Source organism: Sinocyclocheilus rhinocerous, unplaced genomic scaffold (assembly GCF_001515625.1).
Source record: "Sinocyclocheilus rhinocerous isolate Xijiao unplaced genomic scaffold, SAMN03320098_v1.1 scaffold2561, whole genome shotgun sequence".
Lineage (NCBI taxonomy): Eukaryota > Metazoa > Chordata > Actinopteri > Cypriniformes > Cyprinidae > Sinocyclocheilus > Sinocyclocheilus rhinocerous.
In genome coordinates this window covers 413,127-434,148 of record NW_015660886.1, presented here as the reverse complement: position 1 = coordinate 434,148, position 21,022 = coordinate 413,127, and the positions used below count along the sequence as shown (strand labels likewise).

Genomic DNA, 21,022 nt, shown 5'->3' with positions numbered 1-21,022 from the left:
AAGAGAGAGGAGCTGCACTATATATATATATATATATATATATATACTTGATTTAGAGTGTTGTGGGGAATACTGTCTGCTTTGTCTGTCATCTGAGCTCTATCAGATAAGAACATCTCTCTGCTGCTCTCAGTGCTGTAATAAACACATTACTGTAATGAATTATTATCAGACTAAACAGAGCAAAGGCAGTAAATGATGAAGTGTAATGATTTAATAGAGGCACGTCAAACACTCATTAGGTTCTTCTGCATCCAGCAGCACATTCAGAGATGAGATGTAGTCTATACAGAGATTTTTGACTTTTCTGAAAGACGAGCCAATCCCACCCGATTATGACCTCTGTCATAGATGCTGTAAAACTGAGAGAGGAAAACGTCTCCTAGAATCCAGACGGATCCAACTGGAGACGGGACATCTATGGACTGAAAGCCACTGAAGCAGATCTCCTTATTGTTCAACGTCTCCTACAGAGGAAACCAGAGGAATCATCAGACTGTAGAAGCTGAGAAACTGCTTGAACTTGTGAATGTTAGACAGCGGTAATCCTATCTGACAAACAAAGCTGCAAGCAGAAATTACAGCGCCAAGCACAGCAGAGACACAACTGTCGAACTGGGAACATTTTATATGATTGCATTCTGTAGACACAATACAAATTAGTAAAGATAGTAAAAGCTATTAGCAACTCTGTATCTAAATGTTTAGGATCTTAAGAGAGTGATTTTTTTAAAAATACAGAGTTCTGGCATGAAACTCTAGATGGCACAGTCTGATAGGTTTAACTCAATCTGACCTAATGACATCATTATCACATGGCACAGCTGATTGGTTCTCTCCTGTATCGGTAGCCAATTGCAGCAGTAGTATTTCTTACATGCTCACAGCAGCATGTTGTGGATGTATTGGCAGTAGCAAGTCTCAGTACTTTCTCTGCCGCAGCAGCAGCGTAGCAGATCTATTCCGCCAAGACCAAATACATTAACATTGTCATGTACATTACCATGCCGATCCCTCCGAGAGTTGTCATTACAGAAATATAAGTTATGAGCAAAAATATGCATTTTTATATCATGTGACCAGTAGATGGTGCTGAAACTGTTCAGGTTAACTCAGGTCATGGTTGTCATAATACACACCAAGCTTGATCTGAATACATGAAGCGCTGCAAAGACATATACCCTTACGTTCATTTTGGTGCATTTGTCCACACATTGTTCAAGATTGGTTAGTCAAATTAACTTGAATTAAATTTTTTTGCCAGTGTTTTGAAGTTTGATATAGTACATTTTTCACAAATTTCAAAATGATGTGGACAAAATTTATGATGTCACAGGATGCATTAGCTCAGGAATCAGGACAATATTTTGAAGAATTCTGTTTCTAGACCTTAAGTTTGAGCTGTTGTTGGCGCTAGAGGGATTGAGATGGAGACTCCAAATATACTGTGGTAAATGTTCAAACTGTCTGTGTGCCAGATTCAATAACTTTCCTATGTATTGTTCTTTGGGCCGCTATTGACTAGCGAGAAAAAAGCAGAAGAAGAGCAAAAATGAAATACAATGTTTTGTTACTCCAAAGCATAAAGTGTCCTGCAGCAGAATAAATCAATCTGTGGTTGTGTTGTACTCACCCTCCTGATATATTGTTCTCCAGTGAGAGAATACTCCACATTATTGATCAGGAAGGACACTACAGGAAGACTGCTGATCCTGACACAGTCTACAAGATACTGAAACCCACAAGCAAACAAATACAGTTGAGGCTGTAGTGTCTCTTCTCTTTGATGAATCAGAAGGGTGATCTCTAGAGGCCAATCAATGAATTTTGAAGCTATCGATAACTATGCATTAAACAGAATGGGCCGTTATATAGGACAGGGTCTCATAATCACCTCTCCAACAGCGGTGGGTGTTGCTCCAATAAACTGCTGGAGGAGCAGGACGTCTCTGGCTGGGCCGCCGATTAGAGAAGTTCCTGTGTCCACTACAGCTTGACAGCCTTGAGTACTACGATAGCAGAAACTCAGGGCTCCCTGAACCTTCACACTAGACACAGCAAACACGGCTCACTCATCTCTGTTGGGTTTGTCTGTGTCAAATGAGTGTTTAATGGAAGTGAGCTCACTCACACATCTAATCTGATCTGCCAGTATCCCTTCTGAGTGACGGGAACCCAGTTGATGGGAGAAACAAACCGGGTTTCATCCACACCTCCAAACAGCAGCTCCCCTCCAAAGCTAGAGCCATTGTTCCTGTAATAGTTGTGAGGACATACAGTGAAGGTCACCATCACAACCTCAGTAAAAGTAAACTAAAAAATGAACATGAATTTGTCTGCTTCAAGGTTGAGGTTTGTCTATTACAAATAGAAGCACAAAAATTATATATAAAAGTTATCCTCAAATAATGCTATTCTCACTGGTGGTCAGTGCCAATACTCAGAAAATTGTGCTTAATAATGTTGCTTTATTGTCCATATTACCCAACTCGAAACTGGACTGGTACATGGAGGCATTCATTTTTATGTCATTCAATTGTGCTGTAACTGTTTCCCACAAGAGATCCTGTTTATGTTGCAGGAAATTATTTCTCTGTTGCAGAAAGCAGCAATAGAAGTACTTTCTTCTGCCGAAAGAGAAAGGCTTTACAGACAACATTTTTGCCCCAAAAAAGATGGTGGAATGAATCCAATTTTGGACCTGAGATGGTTAGATTTAACTAGGTGGAAATGCAGATCCAGGATGCTGACGCAGAAGCAAATGACTGTATGTCTCATATCCAGCCCAGGCACTGTTTTGTGACAAAAGATCTGAAGGATGCATATTTTCATTATTCAAATAGTGAGAAGGAAAACTTGGATTCTTCATTTTTTCTTTGAGGGGCAAAACGTACCAATATCAAGTCTTGGCTTTCGATCTTGCTCTTGCTCCAAGCACATTCCCAAATTTCATGGATGCATTTTTACCTCCTTTGAGGCTTCAAGGCATCCATTTTCAAATCTTGCTTTTAAAACTGGCTCATAATAGCACAGTCGGAGCACCACAATATAATTCTTAGGCCTGGATTTATCAAGTATCAATCACAAACCAAAGAATGCTGTTTTGTTACTGCAGCAGCAGACCATGTTTCTTGGGATGGAATTCATGCATGATGCAGGTTGTCTTTCCATGGATCAGTCCAAATAAAAGCATTTTCTTCCTGTGAGCAGACATCCTTCATCATTCCTCTCTCCCATTACTTCACATGAGAACATTTGTGCTGGCAATGGGTTCACCCATTACAACACACCCACTAGATGCTCACAGATCATGGTATCAATTCCTATTGTGGAATCAAGTGTTCCAACGGATCATGAGGGTCACTCTTGCTTAAGAAGGATGAGAGGATGATAAATTGCCTGAAAATTTGGTCAGTGCTTCTAGCCCAGTAGTATTGTCTTCTAGACCTTCATGACACTACTGTTCTTGTCAGAATGGCCAACATGATGATGAGGTTATACATCTACAGGTTATAAATCTGAGGTTTGTTGTGGCACACCCTCTTGTGGGTACAGGACAAAATCCTGTCCATCAGGACTCTTCATGTTCTGGGTCAGCTGAAATGGGGTGTAGATCTCCTTTTGAGACATTGGTTGAGACCCAAAGGATGGAGACTGCATACTTATATTGTGGACCAGATTTGGGAGGTTCGGTAGAGCAGAAGTTGAGTCTGAGCCCCCCACAGGGCTTTTGCCAGTGAGGCACTTGTACACCCATATGGAGGATTCAAAGTAAAATGCAAGGTTGCATAAACTTCGTCCTGTTAAAGTTGAACAAATTTACACTGACTGTACCCAGTGGTGTAAATGCGAACTGCTGTTTGTGTGCTTTAGTGACCTTAGTACAGGTTTATCTGGAGTACAAGAATACAATTTAACTTACTAATGAGGCACATTGTTTGACTTCACCTCTAGCATTTGAGCTCATTGAACAAGAAACACTGCCTCCTAAAGCTTTGGTGCATTCTTGAAAGACATTTTCATGGCAGCAAACTGGATCTCTCAGGTCCTAAAATTTGGCTCCCGATTCCCAGGTTCTTTCTGTTTGTTTGGGAGAGTTCATATGTATTTTGGTAAACAGTCCATTGGGCCTTTTAAGGCACCAGTTATGTTGTATTTTGAAACCATCAGCCAATGAAACTGGCGCTTTTGTATTTGGGCTTCAGACAATGCACAAAGGTGTTCCCCTAGCATCAGCTACTGGTACAACATCTTGTTCCCTACTTAGGGAACCAGGGTTACATACAAACTGAGACATTCTCAGAATATCACGTTTTCAGTGCCCTCAGTATTACCATCAGATAAAGTGTAAATCTGTAAGTGATGTTGTTGTGGTTTCTTACTTGAGATAGAAGGAGAAGACTGGTTCATCCAGCAAGCCCTGCTCTATCATACTGTCAAACACGGGAGAGCCCAGCTCCTCTGCCAGCTGAGGGAAACCCAGACCCAGAACCCCATCAAACTGAGCCAGCACAAAGGCAAAACCGGGCTCATATACAGCCTCTCCAAACACCTGATTCTGAACCGTCACAGAGCCCACCTGAACCCGGACAAACACAGGATTTTTTTATATTAATGTATAAATATGATGGCTCATAGTGATCAGATACCTTTAATTCTTCTCTGGCCATCACTCCCAGCAGGTGCCCAGAGCCGTAATGGATGCCAAAAACTCGTCCATCATGCGCATAACTGCTCGATTCAAAGGCCTTGAACTTGTGGTGCATCGCTGTGCCAAGAGAGGAACACCATGACCCAACAGCACAAACAATAACCAGGTCAACTCATACGGGCACACACTTTTCAATGTGTGTAAATACATGTAAGGACACTTGATGAATGTGTTACCGCATGCTTGGCTGACGCAGTAAGATGATGGGACCCAGAGGTCAGTGGAGCCCGTATCAAACACCACCGTGAAATTCTGCTCTGGTTTGCCCAGACTGATCTGACCGAAGAACTGTGCCTGTACAACACACAACAACATGGTATTTTTAATGTATGTTACATTCTTAACCCTAATGTAATGATGTGTCATGTTTTCCAAACCCTAACCCTAAACAACTGATAATCGTAGAGCAGATATTTGTAGAAAGCATTAAATTCCCTTTCCAAGCAGCATCTTTCATGACTGTGTGTGCGGGGATTATTAAACTGTAAAGCGGTCAACCCTGTTACCGTTCTTAAGGCATAATTATATAATTAAAAACATTTGGTAACACTTTGTTAAGGTGCTTTTGTTACACGTTACATGTACTTACTATTCTAATAACAATAAATTATGCATAATTACATGCAAGTAACCCTAAGCCAAACCCTTGACCATATAGTAAGTACATGTAGTTAATTAATATTACTCAGTACTTAAATGTATAACTACACTGTAACAAGGACACCTTACAATAAAGTGTAACCAAACATTTGATCTGATGGAGTGGAATGTAATAAGGCAACTGTTTCAGAGAATGGCCCTCACGGTAAGTTTAGACCATAAGGAGCGTGTAACAGTAGATCAACACAGAGAAGTGCTCACGTCCATGAAGTTGTAGAGTCTCTCTGTGGATCTGCCATCCATACGAAGGTAGTGTTGTGCGGCCGGGTAACACTGGGCATAACGCCGGGAGAAGGCATCCGGTTGGTGCTCTCGCAGGAACTCATCCAGCTGATTAGCGGCTCGAAGTCGACTACGAACTGAGGGCAAGCGACTTAATGGTACCCTGAAACAGGAGAAATGTTATTCTAAAAACCTATGTCTGTATATTCTCACAGTGATTAGAGATGTGTTATATTGATAATCTCAGAACAATGTTCTCAAGGATGGGCAACTTTGATAGCGACAAGGGCCAGCACTTTTTCTCTTTTATACCAAGGGGCCAGATTACTAATCCACGTCTACACACCTTTTACACCGTCTTACTCAATTTCCTTTTTATTGAAGGAAATTAACGTAATTTGTTTTTAAAGATTTGTATTAAATATAAAACTTGTGCAGTTATGCTAATTCAGAAGGGGAACTTTGTCGTCAGTTGACAGCACCCCAACAAGCCAATGTAAGCATCTCAATTGCATTGTCCTTAAATTTGCAACAAACAAATTTACAGAGGCCCTATTTTTCATTAGTCGCCTACAGAACATTATCAAAACAACCTAAGAGGACAGTTAAAAGACCTTATTAAAAAAATATATATTTCAAATGGCACGTACCATAATATAACCTTTTTAAGACCTGCATTTCACATTTCAGCCTTTAAACTATTTTTAAGAAAAGGGACGAGTGAAAAGTATCAATTATTATATTTAAACAATTATTATGAATCAATTATTATATTAAATAACATATAAATATATCTTAGTGACTTCAGTGTTTAGATTTTTATAATGCATTAGCTTCTTGTTGATCGACCGGTTCACATTTAAAGGTATGTAGCAAAAACAGCAGACGGGCTCATTGAGAATGCAAATTCGTTCTCTGCCAGCAAGTTTCGCTTTCGGAACTGCAGAAATGTAGCGGTTTCCCCGGTAACCGCTGAACACAAAGCAGCAGCGCCTGACTTTGAAACGAGCAGCGCTCATATTTTTTCAGTGAAATCGTAGCCTTTTGAAGTTTAATCATCATATTAATTATGCAGCATAATTAATTCTTGTCTTTTCGTTCCCAAATTTAGGACCATTTAAGAGTTTTCATGGTCTTAAATTTAATTAATTAAACTGAAGAATTTTGAAGCCCTAAGAACATAGTTCAGTGCAAATATTTCTGTCATGCATTTGAATTTGACCTTTGAAATTTGAGACAAGTGCAACTCTGGCATTCCCGTTGTTTGTGCGCAGTGGTGTGATGGCGATTGAAAAAAAAACAATACAATTCAAACATATAGGTATTCCCCTTGAACTTTGTAAAATGATAATCTGTTTACCATCTTGACTGTTTTCATGGTCAGTTTTTAATTTATTCTTTGCTAATGTTAGTGAATGTTTACATTAGAGTACACGTCCTACTACGCTGAAATTAATACGGTGAGCGGCTGCAAACTAGCAACCTCTCCTGGTTGGAGATAGTATTAACATCATAAACTGAACGTGACTTACTTTTCAAATGTTTTCAAATTGATCATCCGAGTCTGCCGTATACGGCCGCTAGTTGCCCATCCCTGACCTATCTTTCTTGAGTCTAAGATTTTTGTCTGATGACTCTAAACTGCATAACTAATGGTTCTGTCAGTGATTTCCTTCAAAAGTTCTCTTTCTTCTCACATAGCTAAATAACCATGGAATATTGATTTGAGTTTGTTACAATAATAAGCAGGATAGTGTGGTCGGGCACGTTTTATCTCAAAATAAATGCTTCAGCTACTAACATAACCTTAGTGCCTGAGATAGACGGGAACCAGACATTGCATCATATTAGTCGATGCTATGGGGAAATTCCTTTCTCTGAAAATACCGAAGCCTAATTTAATTGTGTCTGTGTAACAATAATGTGTTATAAGCGCAGGACTGTCCCAGCCAATAGGCAAAGAAGAGGTCCTGTGAGCCTGGCCCAGGGATGGTAGTCCCGAACCGAGAACCTTAACCAGGAGGTGTGCTGACAGTGGTATTACTTGCAGTAGAGTTTGGTGTAAGAAAAACTTAAGCAGGGTGGCAAACTGCAACGGAAGCTGCCTAGATATGTTCTTGGATCGGGCCAACAGAAGCTAAAAGGTCACAGACTTTGGTGGCATTCGTTGCACCGTAGTCTATTCCTCAAGCAGACAGGAACCGCGCTTACAGTTTGGGAACACATGGAGGGCAATGACCAGCCAGCTGCTGCGCAGATGTCACTAATAGACACCCCGCTCAAGCAAGCCCAGGAGGAGGTTATTCTCTGGGTGTGCCAGAGTGAGCCACCTGCTTGGGAGAGGAGATCCCCTACAGTGGAGTAGGCCAGGGCACTGCTGTCAGCAGGTAGTGCACCTGGGGAACCATGACTGGCTCTGTGGGAACAGGGAGCACTGGAGGAAAGGCATACAGGAGCGCTTTAAGCCATTTGTGGGCCAGCGCATCCTTCTCCGATGAGAAGAATATCAGATAATAAGGGTTCTCCCTTGAGGCAAAGTGGTCCAGTTCTGCTCATCCGAAGTCACTCCAGATCATCTGAACCATCTAGGGGTGAAGTCTCCATTCCCCTGGAGTCACACCACTCTGAGACAACATGCCTAACCCCTGGCTTGGTCACATACACTCAGTTATCAGAGGCTGCACTCTGCCCACAAGAGAGCTCTGTTAAGAGGGTGCAGTCTCAGGCCTCTTTGGTGGTATGCAGCAACTGTCATGTTGTCAAACCAGACAAAGATGTGGTGATCTGGAAGAAAGGCTTTAAGCACCAGGTGCACTGCCATCATCTAGTTGATAGTTGATGTGCCAGCTGTTTGTGAGGTAGAAGGCCTGAAAGAAGAAACTGTTCCTGTGTCTGGTCGTTCTGGTGCTCAGTGCTCTGTAGCGTCGACCAGATGGCAACAGTTCAAAGAGGGAGTGTGCTGGATGTGAGGGGTCCAGAGTGATTCTGCCAGCCCTTTTGCTCACTCTGGATGAGTACAGTTCTTGGAGAGAAGGGAGGGTTGTACCAATGATTCGCTCAGCAGTCCAGACTACCCTCTGTAGTCTTCTGAGGTCACATTCATTTCCCAACGCCTTTTAAACAAACACCACACATCAAGTATAATTTTGTTTTGTTTTGTTTTGCGATCACTCTTCTTTCCCAGATGGCTTTTTTCATTAGCATTACAAACAGATTGATCACCTTTTCAGAATGAGCTTTATTGCCAGGTATGTTTACACATACGAGGAATTTGTTTTCGTGACAGAAGCTTCCACAGTGTAACAGAATGACAGTGACAGAACAAAAAACACAGATAATAAAAAATAGAACAAGTAAATAAGGAATAAAAATATATAAATTGACAGTTGTATGTGCAGGTATATTACAATAGACAGTTTTTGTATGTACAGGTACTGTATATTATGTGCAAATTTGAGGTGTAGTCTGAGTATGTGTGTTAGATAAATAAGTGTATGAGTGTATAAATAGTGTGTGTTCCACAGTTATTGTCAAGTGTTCATGAGATGGATTGCCTGAGGGAAGAAACTGTTCCTGTGTCTGGTCGTTCTGGTGCTCAGTGCTCTGTAGCGTCGACCAGATGGCAACAGTTCAAAGAGGGAGTGTGCTGGATGTGAGGGGTCCAGAGTGATTTTGCCAGCCCTTTTGCTCACTCTGGATGAGTACAGTTCTTGGAGAGAAGGGAGGGTTGTACCAATGATTCGCTCAGCAGTCCGGACTACCCTCTGCAGTCTTCTGAGGTCAGATTTGGTAGCTGAGCTGAACCAGACAGTTATTGAAGTGCAGAGGATGGATTCTATGATGGTGGAGTAGAACTGTTTCAGCAGCTCCTGTGGCAGGTTGAACTTCCTCAGCTGGCGAAGGAAGTACAACCTCTGCTGGGCCTTTTTCACAATGGAGTCTATGTGAGTGTCCCACTTCAGGTCCTGAGAGATTGTGGTGCCCAGGAACCTGAATGACTCCACTGCAGTCACAGTGCTGTCCATGATGGTGAGTGGGGGGAGTGCAGGGGGGTTTCTCCTGAAGTCCACGGTCATCTCCACAGTTTTGAGCGTGTTCAGCTCCAGGTTGTTGAGACTGCACCAGACAGCCAGCTCTTACTTCTATAAGCACACTCGTCGCCGTCCTGGATGAGGCCAATGGGCAAGACATTCAATAATGACAGAGTTGTATATCTGGAGTTGTGGTGTGCCAACTTTGCTCTTCGTGTCTCAGGGCTGCCTTGCCAATAAGACTCTCATGTTTAATGGCTGCAGTCAGTTTAAATGGCATTTGTTTGATAATAATGAGTTTACTAAATTGCAAGAAAAACAAAATTAATTTCAAGGTTTTGATGGAGTAGGTTTTAAGTCCTAACTGTCTACCGTGACCCCAAGAATTGATATGAATTGAATCATGAGGTACCAAAAGATTCCCATCCCTAGTATAAATGTATAAATAAATAACTATAGCGTAGAATAAAACACCATATATACAGATTTGTATTGAAAAAGAACTGCTGAATTCAGAGCTGTCGGGGTCACTTTGACCAGGTCATGTGTGGATTTAACATTCAGCAAACAGACGCGAGATTAAGAAATCAGATCTCACGACACGTGTGCACAAGTGAAAATAGCTCTGCTGTAATATTACAGTCATTTGTTCTTGTTTTAAATGAAAACTTATTTTGATGCATTTTAAATGAGAGCCAACATCTTAAGCTATTTTTCTTGCAAGATAAATATATAGATGTGTAGATATTTGTACTGGAAAACGAGACACTGACAATACTAATAAAATGTGCTTTGTTCCTGAGATCATTTGGTCTCTCAGATTCAGTCTTTATTACAGGCTTCTTCCTCTACGACCGTCATGCACAGATTCACATATTGTCCTGCTGCCTTGTTTTCATCCAAAGCAACTACAAGATGCTCACATAGTGCAATTACACGACCGATAATCAGACCTGCATCAATCCGTATTCACTCAAAACACATGGGCTAAACTGCCGCCAACACTCAAGATACGGCAGCAAAATAGCCCTGCATCAGGTATATTTGATCTATTCTGTTTTTTTGTCTTACATCTATGTCACATGATATATGCATAAGCAACAGTTGCATTTTTTCCGAATATCAGCACAATTGCAAATGTGATCATTTTAAACAACAGTTAAACAAGATGTTTTTCAAGTAACTTAAAATGGACAAAACTGTCAATGCTTGCTCTTTTTTTGATGAAAATAGCTCTGAACGAGCAGAACCAAGCAACAAAGTGGTGTCTTGTAACTGAAAAACACACATTTTGAACAAACTGGTTGAGTGAACAAGTCAACGACACGTTTGCAAGACTGTCACTTGCTTCATTCCTCGCTCAATCTGCTTTCTGAATGAACTGGTTGAGTGAATAATTCAATGACTCGCTCACTAGGAACTGTGGCTGCGTCTGAAACCGCATACTGCCACAGTATATAGTAGGTGAAAAAGGTTATTCACAGGGAATTCACAGTAGTCATAAAAGAGTAGGCAAAAAGTCCCCCGGTTTTGTTTACTGCTCGTACTGAAGCGTGCGGTGCTTATGCGGTGATATTAGCGTCTGCCGTCTCTCTAAATGGACATAAATACATGAACAACATCTCCAGAACTGCTCTGAGAGTCATTTGACCGTTTGATTTGAGTAAAACTAGCGTCATATCAAACACACACAGAAATTCAAAATATAAGTTTGGTTTAACTTGAAGACATTGTGCCAGAAATACATTACAATTGTTCAGTAGAATGTACGTAATACTACTACTACTTTAAAGTTATAAAAACTTTATTTTTTTAAAGGAATAATCACATTTCTTTCATGGTTTAATTTTAATAGTAAATTCCTTTTGTTTGCCAAAAAATTGTTTAATTTTCAATAATTAAAAGATAAAAAAAATTATTGTTTTATGTCTTCATTTGATAACCAGAAAAAATTAAATACACAATTTCTGAGGGAAAAAAAATAACATTTTACCAAAATTTATTCTTAAAATAGCCTTATAAAGTTGTTTTTATGCATTTAAGTAATTAGACATGCTAAAACACAGAATTTGGTAACTGTAAAACATATGGTGAGAAAGAAATTTTTTTTGTTAAACTTTTAATAAATTGATGTGAAATTGTATAAGTTTCATGATTTTAATCAATTAGACATGCTTTTTGATGAATACAATTTAATTTAACAATTAAAAAGGAGCCCAGAAAAATTAAACAGAAAAAAAAAAAAACGGAATCCAGAAAAATTAAAACGGAAAAAACGGAATTTAGGAAAAAATAAAACTGATTTCATAGGGCCCTACCTACCACATCTGGCATGAAGGACACTTTACTATAACTTTACTAACATCGTTTTTAGTAGTTGTGAAGATAATTACTCATTCAAAATAAGTACCTACTCAAGACAGTATGTGATTTCAGACACTGAATGAATTCATGCTTCTGAATGAATCAACTGAATGAATGATTAACTGCTTACACCTGTTGGTGAGTTCATATCTTCTGCAATTAGTTATGCATTATGAAATTGCAATTGCAGTGCAAATGACTAAAAGATGACGCACATTTAATAAGAAAAAAACTGCCTTCATAAAGATAAAAGTGCCCCTGGAAATCAACTTAGGGAAGGGGCAATGATGTCTCTTAATGTCCACAGTGTCAGTGGACGTATGGGTGTGTGTGACGTACCATCCTCAGGGCTTTAGCGAAGGACTCCATGGCCACAGCCTCTTTTCCTGGCGTGTGGTTGGCCAGATCGGACACGGCTTTAGCCATCAGCATCTCCGAGCAGCCTGAAACACACACCAGTGGTAATTCTGACAGCAAGCTTTCATTTAAGTCATAGTCTTTGGACTAAAATAGCATGTACTTTTAGTCACCTGAACTGTTTTAGTCTTAGTCTAGTTTTAGCTGATTAAATATCACAAGCCGTTATAGATGAAGTGTGTGCAGGAGATTGGTTGTGAGTGGATCGCGTTCTCGTTTTCATTTGTTCAGCTTTATTTATGTAGCGCTTTTAACCATGCAGATCGTGTCAAAGCAGCTTTACAGAATTAAATAGGAAAAATAGTGTATATTCGTGGACCAAAAATGTCAATAGATTTTTGTCACTCAAAAAGAGTTTCTATTTCGTTATCGTCTCATCTTGTTTTCATCTGTTGTTGACGTAGATTATGCCGAATATTTTTGAAATGAACACAGACACAGACACACGCTGGCGTCCTCACCTCCGCCGAACACGGTGCGCGTCTCTTTGACGGTCTGCGCCAGCACACACAGAGCGTCGTGCAGCGAGCGCTCGGCCTCGTCCAGGATCTGCTGCGTCGCCCCGCGCAGGACGATGGTGCACGCCTCACCTGCGGTTCACAGGAGACACACTGCTTTTCACATGCATTTAGAAACGCAACATGCCAAACCAGGTTTGCTGCTGCTAACCCAAAATAAAACATTTTTGTTACTTAAAATCATTGTCAACTGAAACAAAAAATAACTCAATTCAGCTACTTGCAAATGCAGCATTTAGTTTTGTTGAGCTCTAAGAACTAACTAAACATTAACTACTATTATATATAAAAAAAAAAGACAAAAAAATCAACAATTACGAAAACTTTAACTAAAATTAAAGAGAAAACAGTGAAACAATCTAATTGAAACTATTAAGAAAAACTGTAATAGTATTAATATTATTAATTGAAATAATATCAATTTTAGTTTTAACGTAAAGAAAAATATATAATTCTTAAATATGCTATTTTGCAGTAAAAAATTAATTATATATAAATTAAATAGTGCTGTCAAACGATTAATCGCTTTCAAAAAAGTTTGTTTACATAATATATGCGTATACTGTGTATATTTATGTACATATAAATACACACACATGCATGTATATATTTAAGAAAAATATGTTATGTTTATATATTAAATATATTTATATATAATATAAAATAAGAATATTAATATATAAATGTATAAACGTAAATATTTTCAAAATATATACTGTGTGTGTTTGTATTTATATATACATTAAAAAATATACACAGTACACATTACATATAAAATATAAACAAACTTTTATTTTGGACGCGATTAATCATTTAACAGCACTAAAATTAAATAATACTATTTTGTTTAATATTTGTATTTTTTAGGCTAATAATAATAATATAAAAAAATATATATAAAAAATCCAAATAAAAGAACAAATATTTTGCCTTCAATAGAATGCTACTTACTTTTATTTTGGACGCGATTAATCATTTAACAGCACTAAAATTAAATAATACTATTTTGTTTAATATTTGTATTTTTTAGGCTAATAATAATAATAATATAAAAAAATATATATAATAATATAAACAAAATATATAAATTAATAATAAAATATTATTATTACTATCATCAACAAGGTTATTATATAGTTATGCTGAGATATAAATCGCAGCATTTTTTGCCAAATCGTGCAGCTCTACAAACAAACACAGAAAACCTGGAGCATGTTTAAAACAATAAATGAATCAAAGTGCCCTCAGGTTTGTTTGGGCAGCACTCACCCATGTCCACTCCAGAGAAGTGTATGAGCGTGTCCTCTCCGATCATGACCTCCTCGATCAGCTTACAGCGGCCGAGCTTCACCAGCTCAGGGTGGTCAAAGGTCGAGGCTAGTTCTTCCTAATCTGACATGCTCTCTTGATTGTATATCAATCTGAGTCTGTGTGTTTCTCCCTGTGGACTTCAATGCAATTACTCACATCTGAAGCAGAACACACATGCACAGGCACCTATGAACACACACACATTATTCCCACCACCCAGAGAGAAAATATCAGCATCTGCTGTGAGAGACAGAGACATTAATTAACCCCGCCCCTCTGCTTCTGACGTGCCCCTCTTCAACCTCCTGCAGATCTCTCCGCCTGAGCCACACACACACACACACACACACACACACACCAACAGAACCATCAAACAGTCTGACACACACACATTTCTGCTGCATGTTTACACCATAGTTCTTATTTTGAAACTCAATTCTGTGAGCTTTTGTCAGTCAGGGACAAGTGGATTTCCTGAAGTGGTCAAGTGAAGGAGAATTTTACTGGCCTGACTGGACAACTAGCCTAATTTAAAAAATCTACCTAAAGCAGCACTGAAATTTTGGTGGGAACGACTCTGATCGTATTATATTTGGTATAAACGGCAACAGATAACGTACTGACACAGCAGGTGAGGCTCGTGCAGCCTGGCTGTGTGTGAGTGAATCTCGTGGTCAGCTTACAGCGGCCGAGCTTCACCAGCTCAGGGTGGTCAAAGGTCGAGGAGATCTCTCCGCCTGAGCACACACACACACACACAGTCTGACACACACATTTCTGCTGCATGTTTACACCATAGTTCTTATATTTAAACTCAATTCTGAGAGCTTTTGTCAGTCAGGAACAAGTGGATTTCCTGAAGTGGTCAAGTGAAGGAGAATTTTACTTCAGGACAACTAGCCTAATTTTAAAAATCTACCTAAAGCAGCACTGAAATTTTGGTGGGAACGACTCTGATCGTATTATATTTGGTGTAAACGGCAACTGATAACAGGTAACGTACTGACAGTAACAATGTCACAGCAGTTGAGGCTCATGCAGCCTGGCTGTGTGTGAGTGAATCTCGTGGAGAAACACAACTGCACACAGAAGAAACATACTGCGGCAAAAAGGTCGTTTTTATATTTGTAACATGATATAGACTAGTTAAGCAACATGACACGAACTAGAGTGCAGTTTTCGGTACGATTGCAAATTTGACACTGATTTTAAACAACAGTTTAAAAAAAACAAATAGTTAATAGTGTCAATATTTGACTGTTTTTGCTCTATTTTGTTACGAAAATAGTTCCAAACAGAGATCACAGCTGCATCTGAGCAACACACAGCAGTGTTTCCTTACTGAATGATTTGCGTTTGAGTCAATGATTCAGTGGTCCGTTCATTAAGACAGCACTTGCTTCATTCCTGTCTGAACGACTCAATGACTCACTCATTAAGACAGGCACTTGCTGCCATCTACTGGTGGTTTACTTTCATATTTAAAAGTAGCCTATCATTGCATCTTTCCCCCAACATTTCATATTATTTGTATATTTAAAAAAACACTAAGCCCATCACATTATTTATGCAGTTGTAATTTTGCAGTGTAAATGCATTCATGCTACATTTCAGCTGCATTAAACTATCTGTGTAAATGCATCTAAATGCTGCTTCTGCAGTGGGAAGATTGATTTTAATTTATTTGATTGTTAACAGATGTATAGTGACTAATTATTTTAACTTAACTTTAATATGAAAGACAATGTATGTTTTTAATAAGGTTAGGGAAAAACTGCCCTTTATATAGGCAAAGATGTCTTGCAAATCAACTTAAAGGGGCAAATATCACATATACACTCATTTAATTAAGAGCTCTGATGAGAATAATAGATGCTTCAGAATAAATCACATTTACACAGCAAGGTTTTTTTACTCCGACAAGTGAAGGACTGATCGTTTGAGTCAATGATTCAGTGGTCCGTTCATTAAGACAGCACTTGCTTCATTCCTGTCTGAACGACTCAATGACTCACTCATTAAGACAGGCACTTGCTGCCATCTACTGGTGGTTTACTTTCATATTTAAAAGTAGCCTATCATTGCATCTTTCCCCCAATATTTCATATTATTTGTATATTTAAAAAAACACTAAGCCCATGACATTATTTATGCACTTGTAATTTTGTAGTGTAAATGCATCTAAATGCTGCTTCAGCTGCTTGTGCAGTGGAAAGATCGATTTTAATTGAATTGTTAACAGATGTATAGCGTCTTATTATTTTAACAACTTTAATATGAAAGACAATGTATGCTTTTAATAAGGTTAGGGAAAACTGCCCTTTATATAGGCAAAGATGTCTTGCAAATCAACTTAAAGGGGCAAATATCACATATACACATTTAATTAAGAGCTCTGATGAGAATAATACATTGTGTGAATACAATACAATAAGTGAAGGACTGAGTCAAGGCCATGCCAAGGCTTAATGTGAAGTCACACACAGCTGATGATGGAGGTAACAGCAGAGCATGCTGGGAAACAGCTCTCAGAGTGTGCACTAGACAGTGTTTGTGTACCTGTGACGAGAGCCAAGCGCTCGACTCCCACAAAATCAGCGTGCTCGATGGCCATCACACCGGCGGCCGCAAACAGCTGCTCTGGGTAGTTATAGATCAGCTGCCTGAGGAAGAACAACACGCGTCACATTACCCCGCACACGCCACATGACCCGCCGATCCTCTTGTCCAGCAGGAAGCCTGTGAGGAGCAGGAAGAGACACACAGACACACGTGTGAGCGCTAACGTTCGCTAGCATCACTGACTGACTCATCAACACGCTGTTAATCAATCTGAAAAACTACATGCTTGTTTTCAGTGTCAGTTTCTGATACTTTATATCTAATAATAATGTCTCTAATGTAATACGAACAAAATATAATAAGATTAGTATATATTATTCTATATATAATAATAATAAACAGATACAATTTATATTCAGTGAGCTGAATCATAATTATAGGAAGATTAAAACACCCTTATTTATCAAAATATTACAATTCTGGCCAATACTGATCAGATGAACATTGTTTTACTATTTTGTCTAAATAAAACAATAATAATAAAACTTTTTTTAAAAAACTAAAAAAAGAAAGCCTAACAAAAAAACTAACTGATAATCTTTTAATTCAAATTTTATTGTAATAATAATAAAATAATAATAATAATTATTATTATTATTATTATTATATTACAGGACTGCTACTACTAAAAGTAATAATTATTACAGGAACAACAATCAGTACCGTTATCATCATTAAAAACAATTAAATACCTAGTTTTGCATATATAATTGCTAATTATTTCATTTTACTTTTGTCTAGGGGTGCTCCGATCAGGGTTTTTGAGGCCGATGGCCGATCACAGACAGCAGTATCTGCCGATACCGATTTTTTTAAAGCCTTTTTTATCATTTATAACCGTTTATCGTGATACTCCAATCAGGATTTTTAGACATTTATTCAGGGCCTGAATTTCATTTCTGAAAATGTGGGTAATTCTCCTCTTAACTACATTTTCGTGTCAATCCATGTTCATATTTACTGCAAACAATGCGCTGTTACTTTAATTCAGCGCAGCGCAGCAATAGACTCGGTGTGGATACGATCTCTGCTCTGCTGCAGACGCACCGCTCCTGAACGCACTGCCGGACCGCAGCCGTGTGCAGTGAACGCTTTAATCCGTTAACATGAGTGCGGAAAAATACGCACCGCATACGCACTGCAAACGGAGTAATGTGAACCTGGCGTTATGTGTGTGCGCTGCGAGTGCGCATGAGCTCAGTCTCCAGGAGAGCACGCGAGAGCTGAATGGTTAAACACTGGCAAGAATTAAGTACCTCACCTTCAGCATTATAATGATTTCATGGTAATTTTTACATTTCAATGATCATTTCTGTCATCTAATGGTCACTTCTGTAACCCTGTGTTTTTTAGAGACCGCCGATCAATCATCCCAACGTGATTATCGGCCGATCAATCGGAGCACCCCTACTCTTGTCATGCAACACATTTAATCAATCACAGAAAATAATATGAAAGCATAACTTCTCTTATTATGAAATTACAACTTAATAATAATTATAATAATACCAGTAATATAATAATTATTGCTAATAATAATAATGGTATTATGGGAAAATTTATTACGAACACAATCAATCAATTTAAAAAAAGCATTTAACTATACAGTATATTTAATTGTGAATGATCACTTTTATATTTAAATTGCCAAAGCTAATAATAATAATATTTTTTGATGGAGGTAGTGATATCAGCGCTACAATCATAATTAAAAACAAATATCCAGTATTGCATATTTAATTATTAATTTTTACATTTCAATGATCATTTCTGTCATCTAATGGTCACTTCTGTAACCCTGTGTTGTGAGTGTTTTGGCGTTGAGTGTGTGTGCGCTGCAGACCTTCGTCCAGGTAGGAGTCGGTCAGGCTGCCTCCCAGCTTCTTGATGACGTGGACGGCCTCCAGGTTGCCAGATCCCTTGAGTCGGAGCACGGCCTCCACCGCCAGCTTGGAGAAGTGACACGCTCAGCTTCAGCCAGTCTCTGAGACTCACACACACTCTCTCTCTCACACACACACACACACAGACGCTCAGCTTCAGCCACAGTCTCCGAGAGGCACAAGCGTCACACATTAGACACGGCTCACGACTCACTCACACGCTGTGAGGAGGAAGAGCTCGTACCCGCAGCAGCTCCGCTGCCAGCACCGTCACAGACGTCGTCCCGTCGCCCACCTCGTCATCCTGCACCTTAGACATGTCTGCAGACAAGAGAGGCTCGTGAAGGACTCAGACTTTTGATGCCAAAAAAGTCTCTTCTGCTCTTTGATTAAAAATACAATAAAAACAGTGACATTGTGAAATATTATTACAACATAAAACAGTCGTTTTCTATGTGAATATCTGTTAAACTGTAATGTATTTCTGTGATGTGCAGCTGTATTTTCAGCATCATTACTCCAGTCTTCAGTGTCACATGATCTTCAGAAATCATTCTAATCAGTGTTGCCAAATGTACAATAATTATCGTATTTGTACAATAACTCTGACCTCTGTGCAATGTATGATCAATAATGAAAAAAAATCCCATAATGTACGATTTTCAGAATTTTGTGACGCTTCAAATGATGTTCGTTGTTAGGGCTATTAACGCTGGGCCTCTTCTGTCATTTTTTGATATTTTGAAATCTTAAAACTCGTAGCTTCATCAGAATGTGATGACGCATGCGCAGTGTGTCTCTCACAGAGGACTACGCGTTACGTCACCAAAGTGTGTGGACTCGTCTCGGAGGAGGACTGCACCGGTTGAGTGACTACAAGGCGCCTGGTCGGGTTACACACCAGGGGACCTATTCTCCTCTGGCTGTACACATAAAACTTCATATCAATAATCATGTACCTATGTTAAAATATTGATTGAACTGTATGATTAACCCTCTGGGCCTCTTCGGTCAAAAATTCTAAAAATTTTTTTATTTTGACATTTTAAAAATCGTAGCTTCATCGGAATGAGATGACACTTGTTGACTTTTGTTGCATTAGCTATGTGAACACACAAAAAAAATCATGGACATGATTCGGATATGTTAAAGGGTCAAAAAGAAAAGTCACACTTGGCTCCTTCCCAGTCAAAAATGACCGAAATAGGAAATAAATGGGAAATACGAAAAAATACAACTCCCAGAATCTTTTGGTGGTTCAAACTATAAATCAGCCGCTGTGCAGAACAAAAGTGCACAGCAATCAAGAGGTGACTCTCTAAAATATCAAGAGTGAAAAATAGACACCCATGCACACACAATGTTTGATTGTAATGATAATGCAAAACCTGATATTTATCTAACCAACAATATCTAAACCTTGACATAAAGCAGTCTTTTAGAATGTCTAAATATATATCTAAAAGCAAAACCTAATAAAATGAAGAGTGTCTAAAAAACAATGGGAATCCATTTATTGAAAAATAATAATTAAATAAAAATACATTAATTCTTGTGGGGAAAGATAGCTAATTAAACCTCTATAAACATTGCATAATATCTTAAAATCCCCTCAAAATCCTAAATAATAATAAAAAAAATATTATTGAACAAAAATTTATTAAATTGATTTTCCTGAAAAAAAAAGACGTTACATTTCATGGCTTCAGTCACTTTTGACCGTGAAGGAGCCAAGTGTGACTCCCAAACAAAGAGGACCAGAGGGGTAAAAATGCTTGAATTTCGAATATTCGTCAAATTTAAAATAAAAATCCACATTCGAATGTAAAAACGTTGCGTTTGAATTTTAGGTGTTCGTCAGGCTGCCTCATCAGCGGCGCACGAGATGCGATGACGATGCAAGTGTCGTTGCATTTTAATGTTTTTCTTATTCTATCCAGCTGAAGCCACTAGATGGCGCTGCTGCGTTGTTCATTCAATATATTGCAGGAAAAAGAGAACATCAATGCGGAGAAGATCTTGTTTATACAGAACACATATTTATCACATTTTCTAGAGGGACATCTATCACCGCTGCACTCGCGTCTCGCACAAGAGAGCCGCATGTTTAGAAAGCCATGTAAAGCTCAACTTTTACAAAAACATGTCTCAAAACTTTATGGCGGCTTTTCCGCATCCCACTGCATCTCGTGTTTTTAAATGAAAACGTACTCTTTGTGATTGGTTTTCGGTCATTTGTATTAAACTATACATACATGCATGGTGCTGTTTTTTTTCTAATTG

The 21,022-nt window shown here is 38.7% G+C and overlaps 2 protein-coding genes across 2 annotated transcripts in view; both read right to left on the bottom strand.

Moving 5' to 3' along the window:
• Window positions 1-33: 33 nt before the first annotated feature.
• Window positions 34-8,414, bottom strand: nots (nothepsin). Its single transcript, XM_016535173.1, has 9 exons — window positions 8,287-8,414; window positions 5,573-5,756; window positions 4,888-5,005; window positions 4,650-4,768; window positions 4,383-4,579; window positions 2,132-2,254; window positions 1,895-2,048; window positions 1,634-1,732; window positions 34-467 (listed from the first exon to the last, which is right to left on the bottom strand). Exons 1-9 carry the CDS (start codon window positions 8,412-8,414, stop codon window positions 285-287), a joined length of 1,305 nt encoding a protein of 434 aa, XP_016390659.1. The 3' UTR covers window positions 34-284.
• Window positions 8,415-12,282: 3,868 nt separating this feature from the next.
• The window catches only part of cct2 (chaperonin containing TCP1, subunit 2 (beta)), an 11,616-nt gene continuing 2,876 nt past the window's right edge, over window positions 12,283-21,022 (bottom strand). Inside the window, exons 5-12 of the mRNA XM_016535172.1 lie at window positions 18,956-19,060; window positions 18,700-18,822; window positions 16,950-16,973; window positions 16,794-16,919; window positions 14,544-14,555; window positions 14,193-14,300; window positions 12,867-12,995; window positions 12,283-12,431 (exon numbers count right to left, since the gene is read on the bottom strand). Coding sequence (XP_016390658.1) covers window positions 12,298-12,431; window positions 12,867-12,995; window positions 14,193-14,300; window positions 14,544-14,555; window positions 16,794-16,919; window positions 16,950-16,973; window positions 18,700-18,822; window positions 18,956-19,060 — 761 coding nt within the window. The 3' untranslated portion in view covers window positions 12,283-12,297. The remainder of the gene's footprint in view (window positions 12,432-12,866; window positions 12,996-14,192; window positions 14,301-14,543; window positions 14,556-16,793; window positions 16,920-16,949; window positions 16,974-18,699; window positions 18,823-18,955; window positions 19,061-21,022) is intronic.

Coding starts and splice junctions, on each gene's coding strand:
- nots (XM_016535173.1), bottom strand. CDS start 8,414: ATGGCAGTGCACCTGGTGCTTAAAGCCTTTCTTCCAGATCACCACATC. Junction 4,769..4,887: donor CTGCGTCAGCCAAGCATGCG/GTAACACATTCA, acceptor CTCTTGGCACAG/CGATGCACCACAAGTTCAAG. Junction 4,580..4,649: donor TGGCCAGAGAAGAATTAAAG/GTATCTGATCAC, acceptor GTCCGGGTTCAG/GTGGGCTCTGTGACGGTTCA.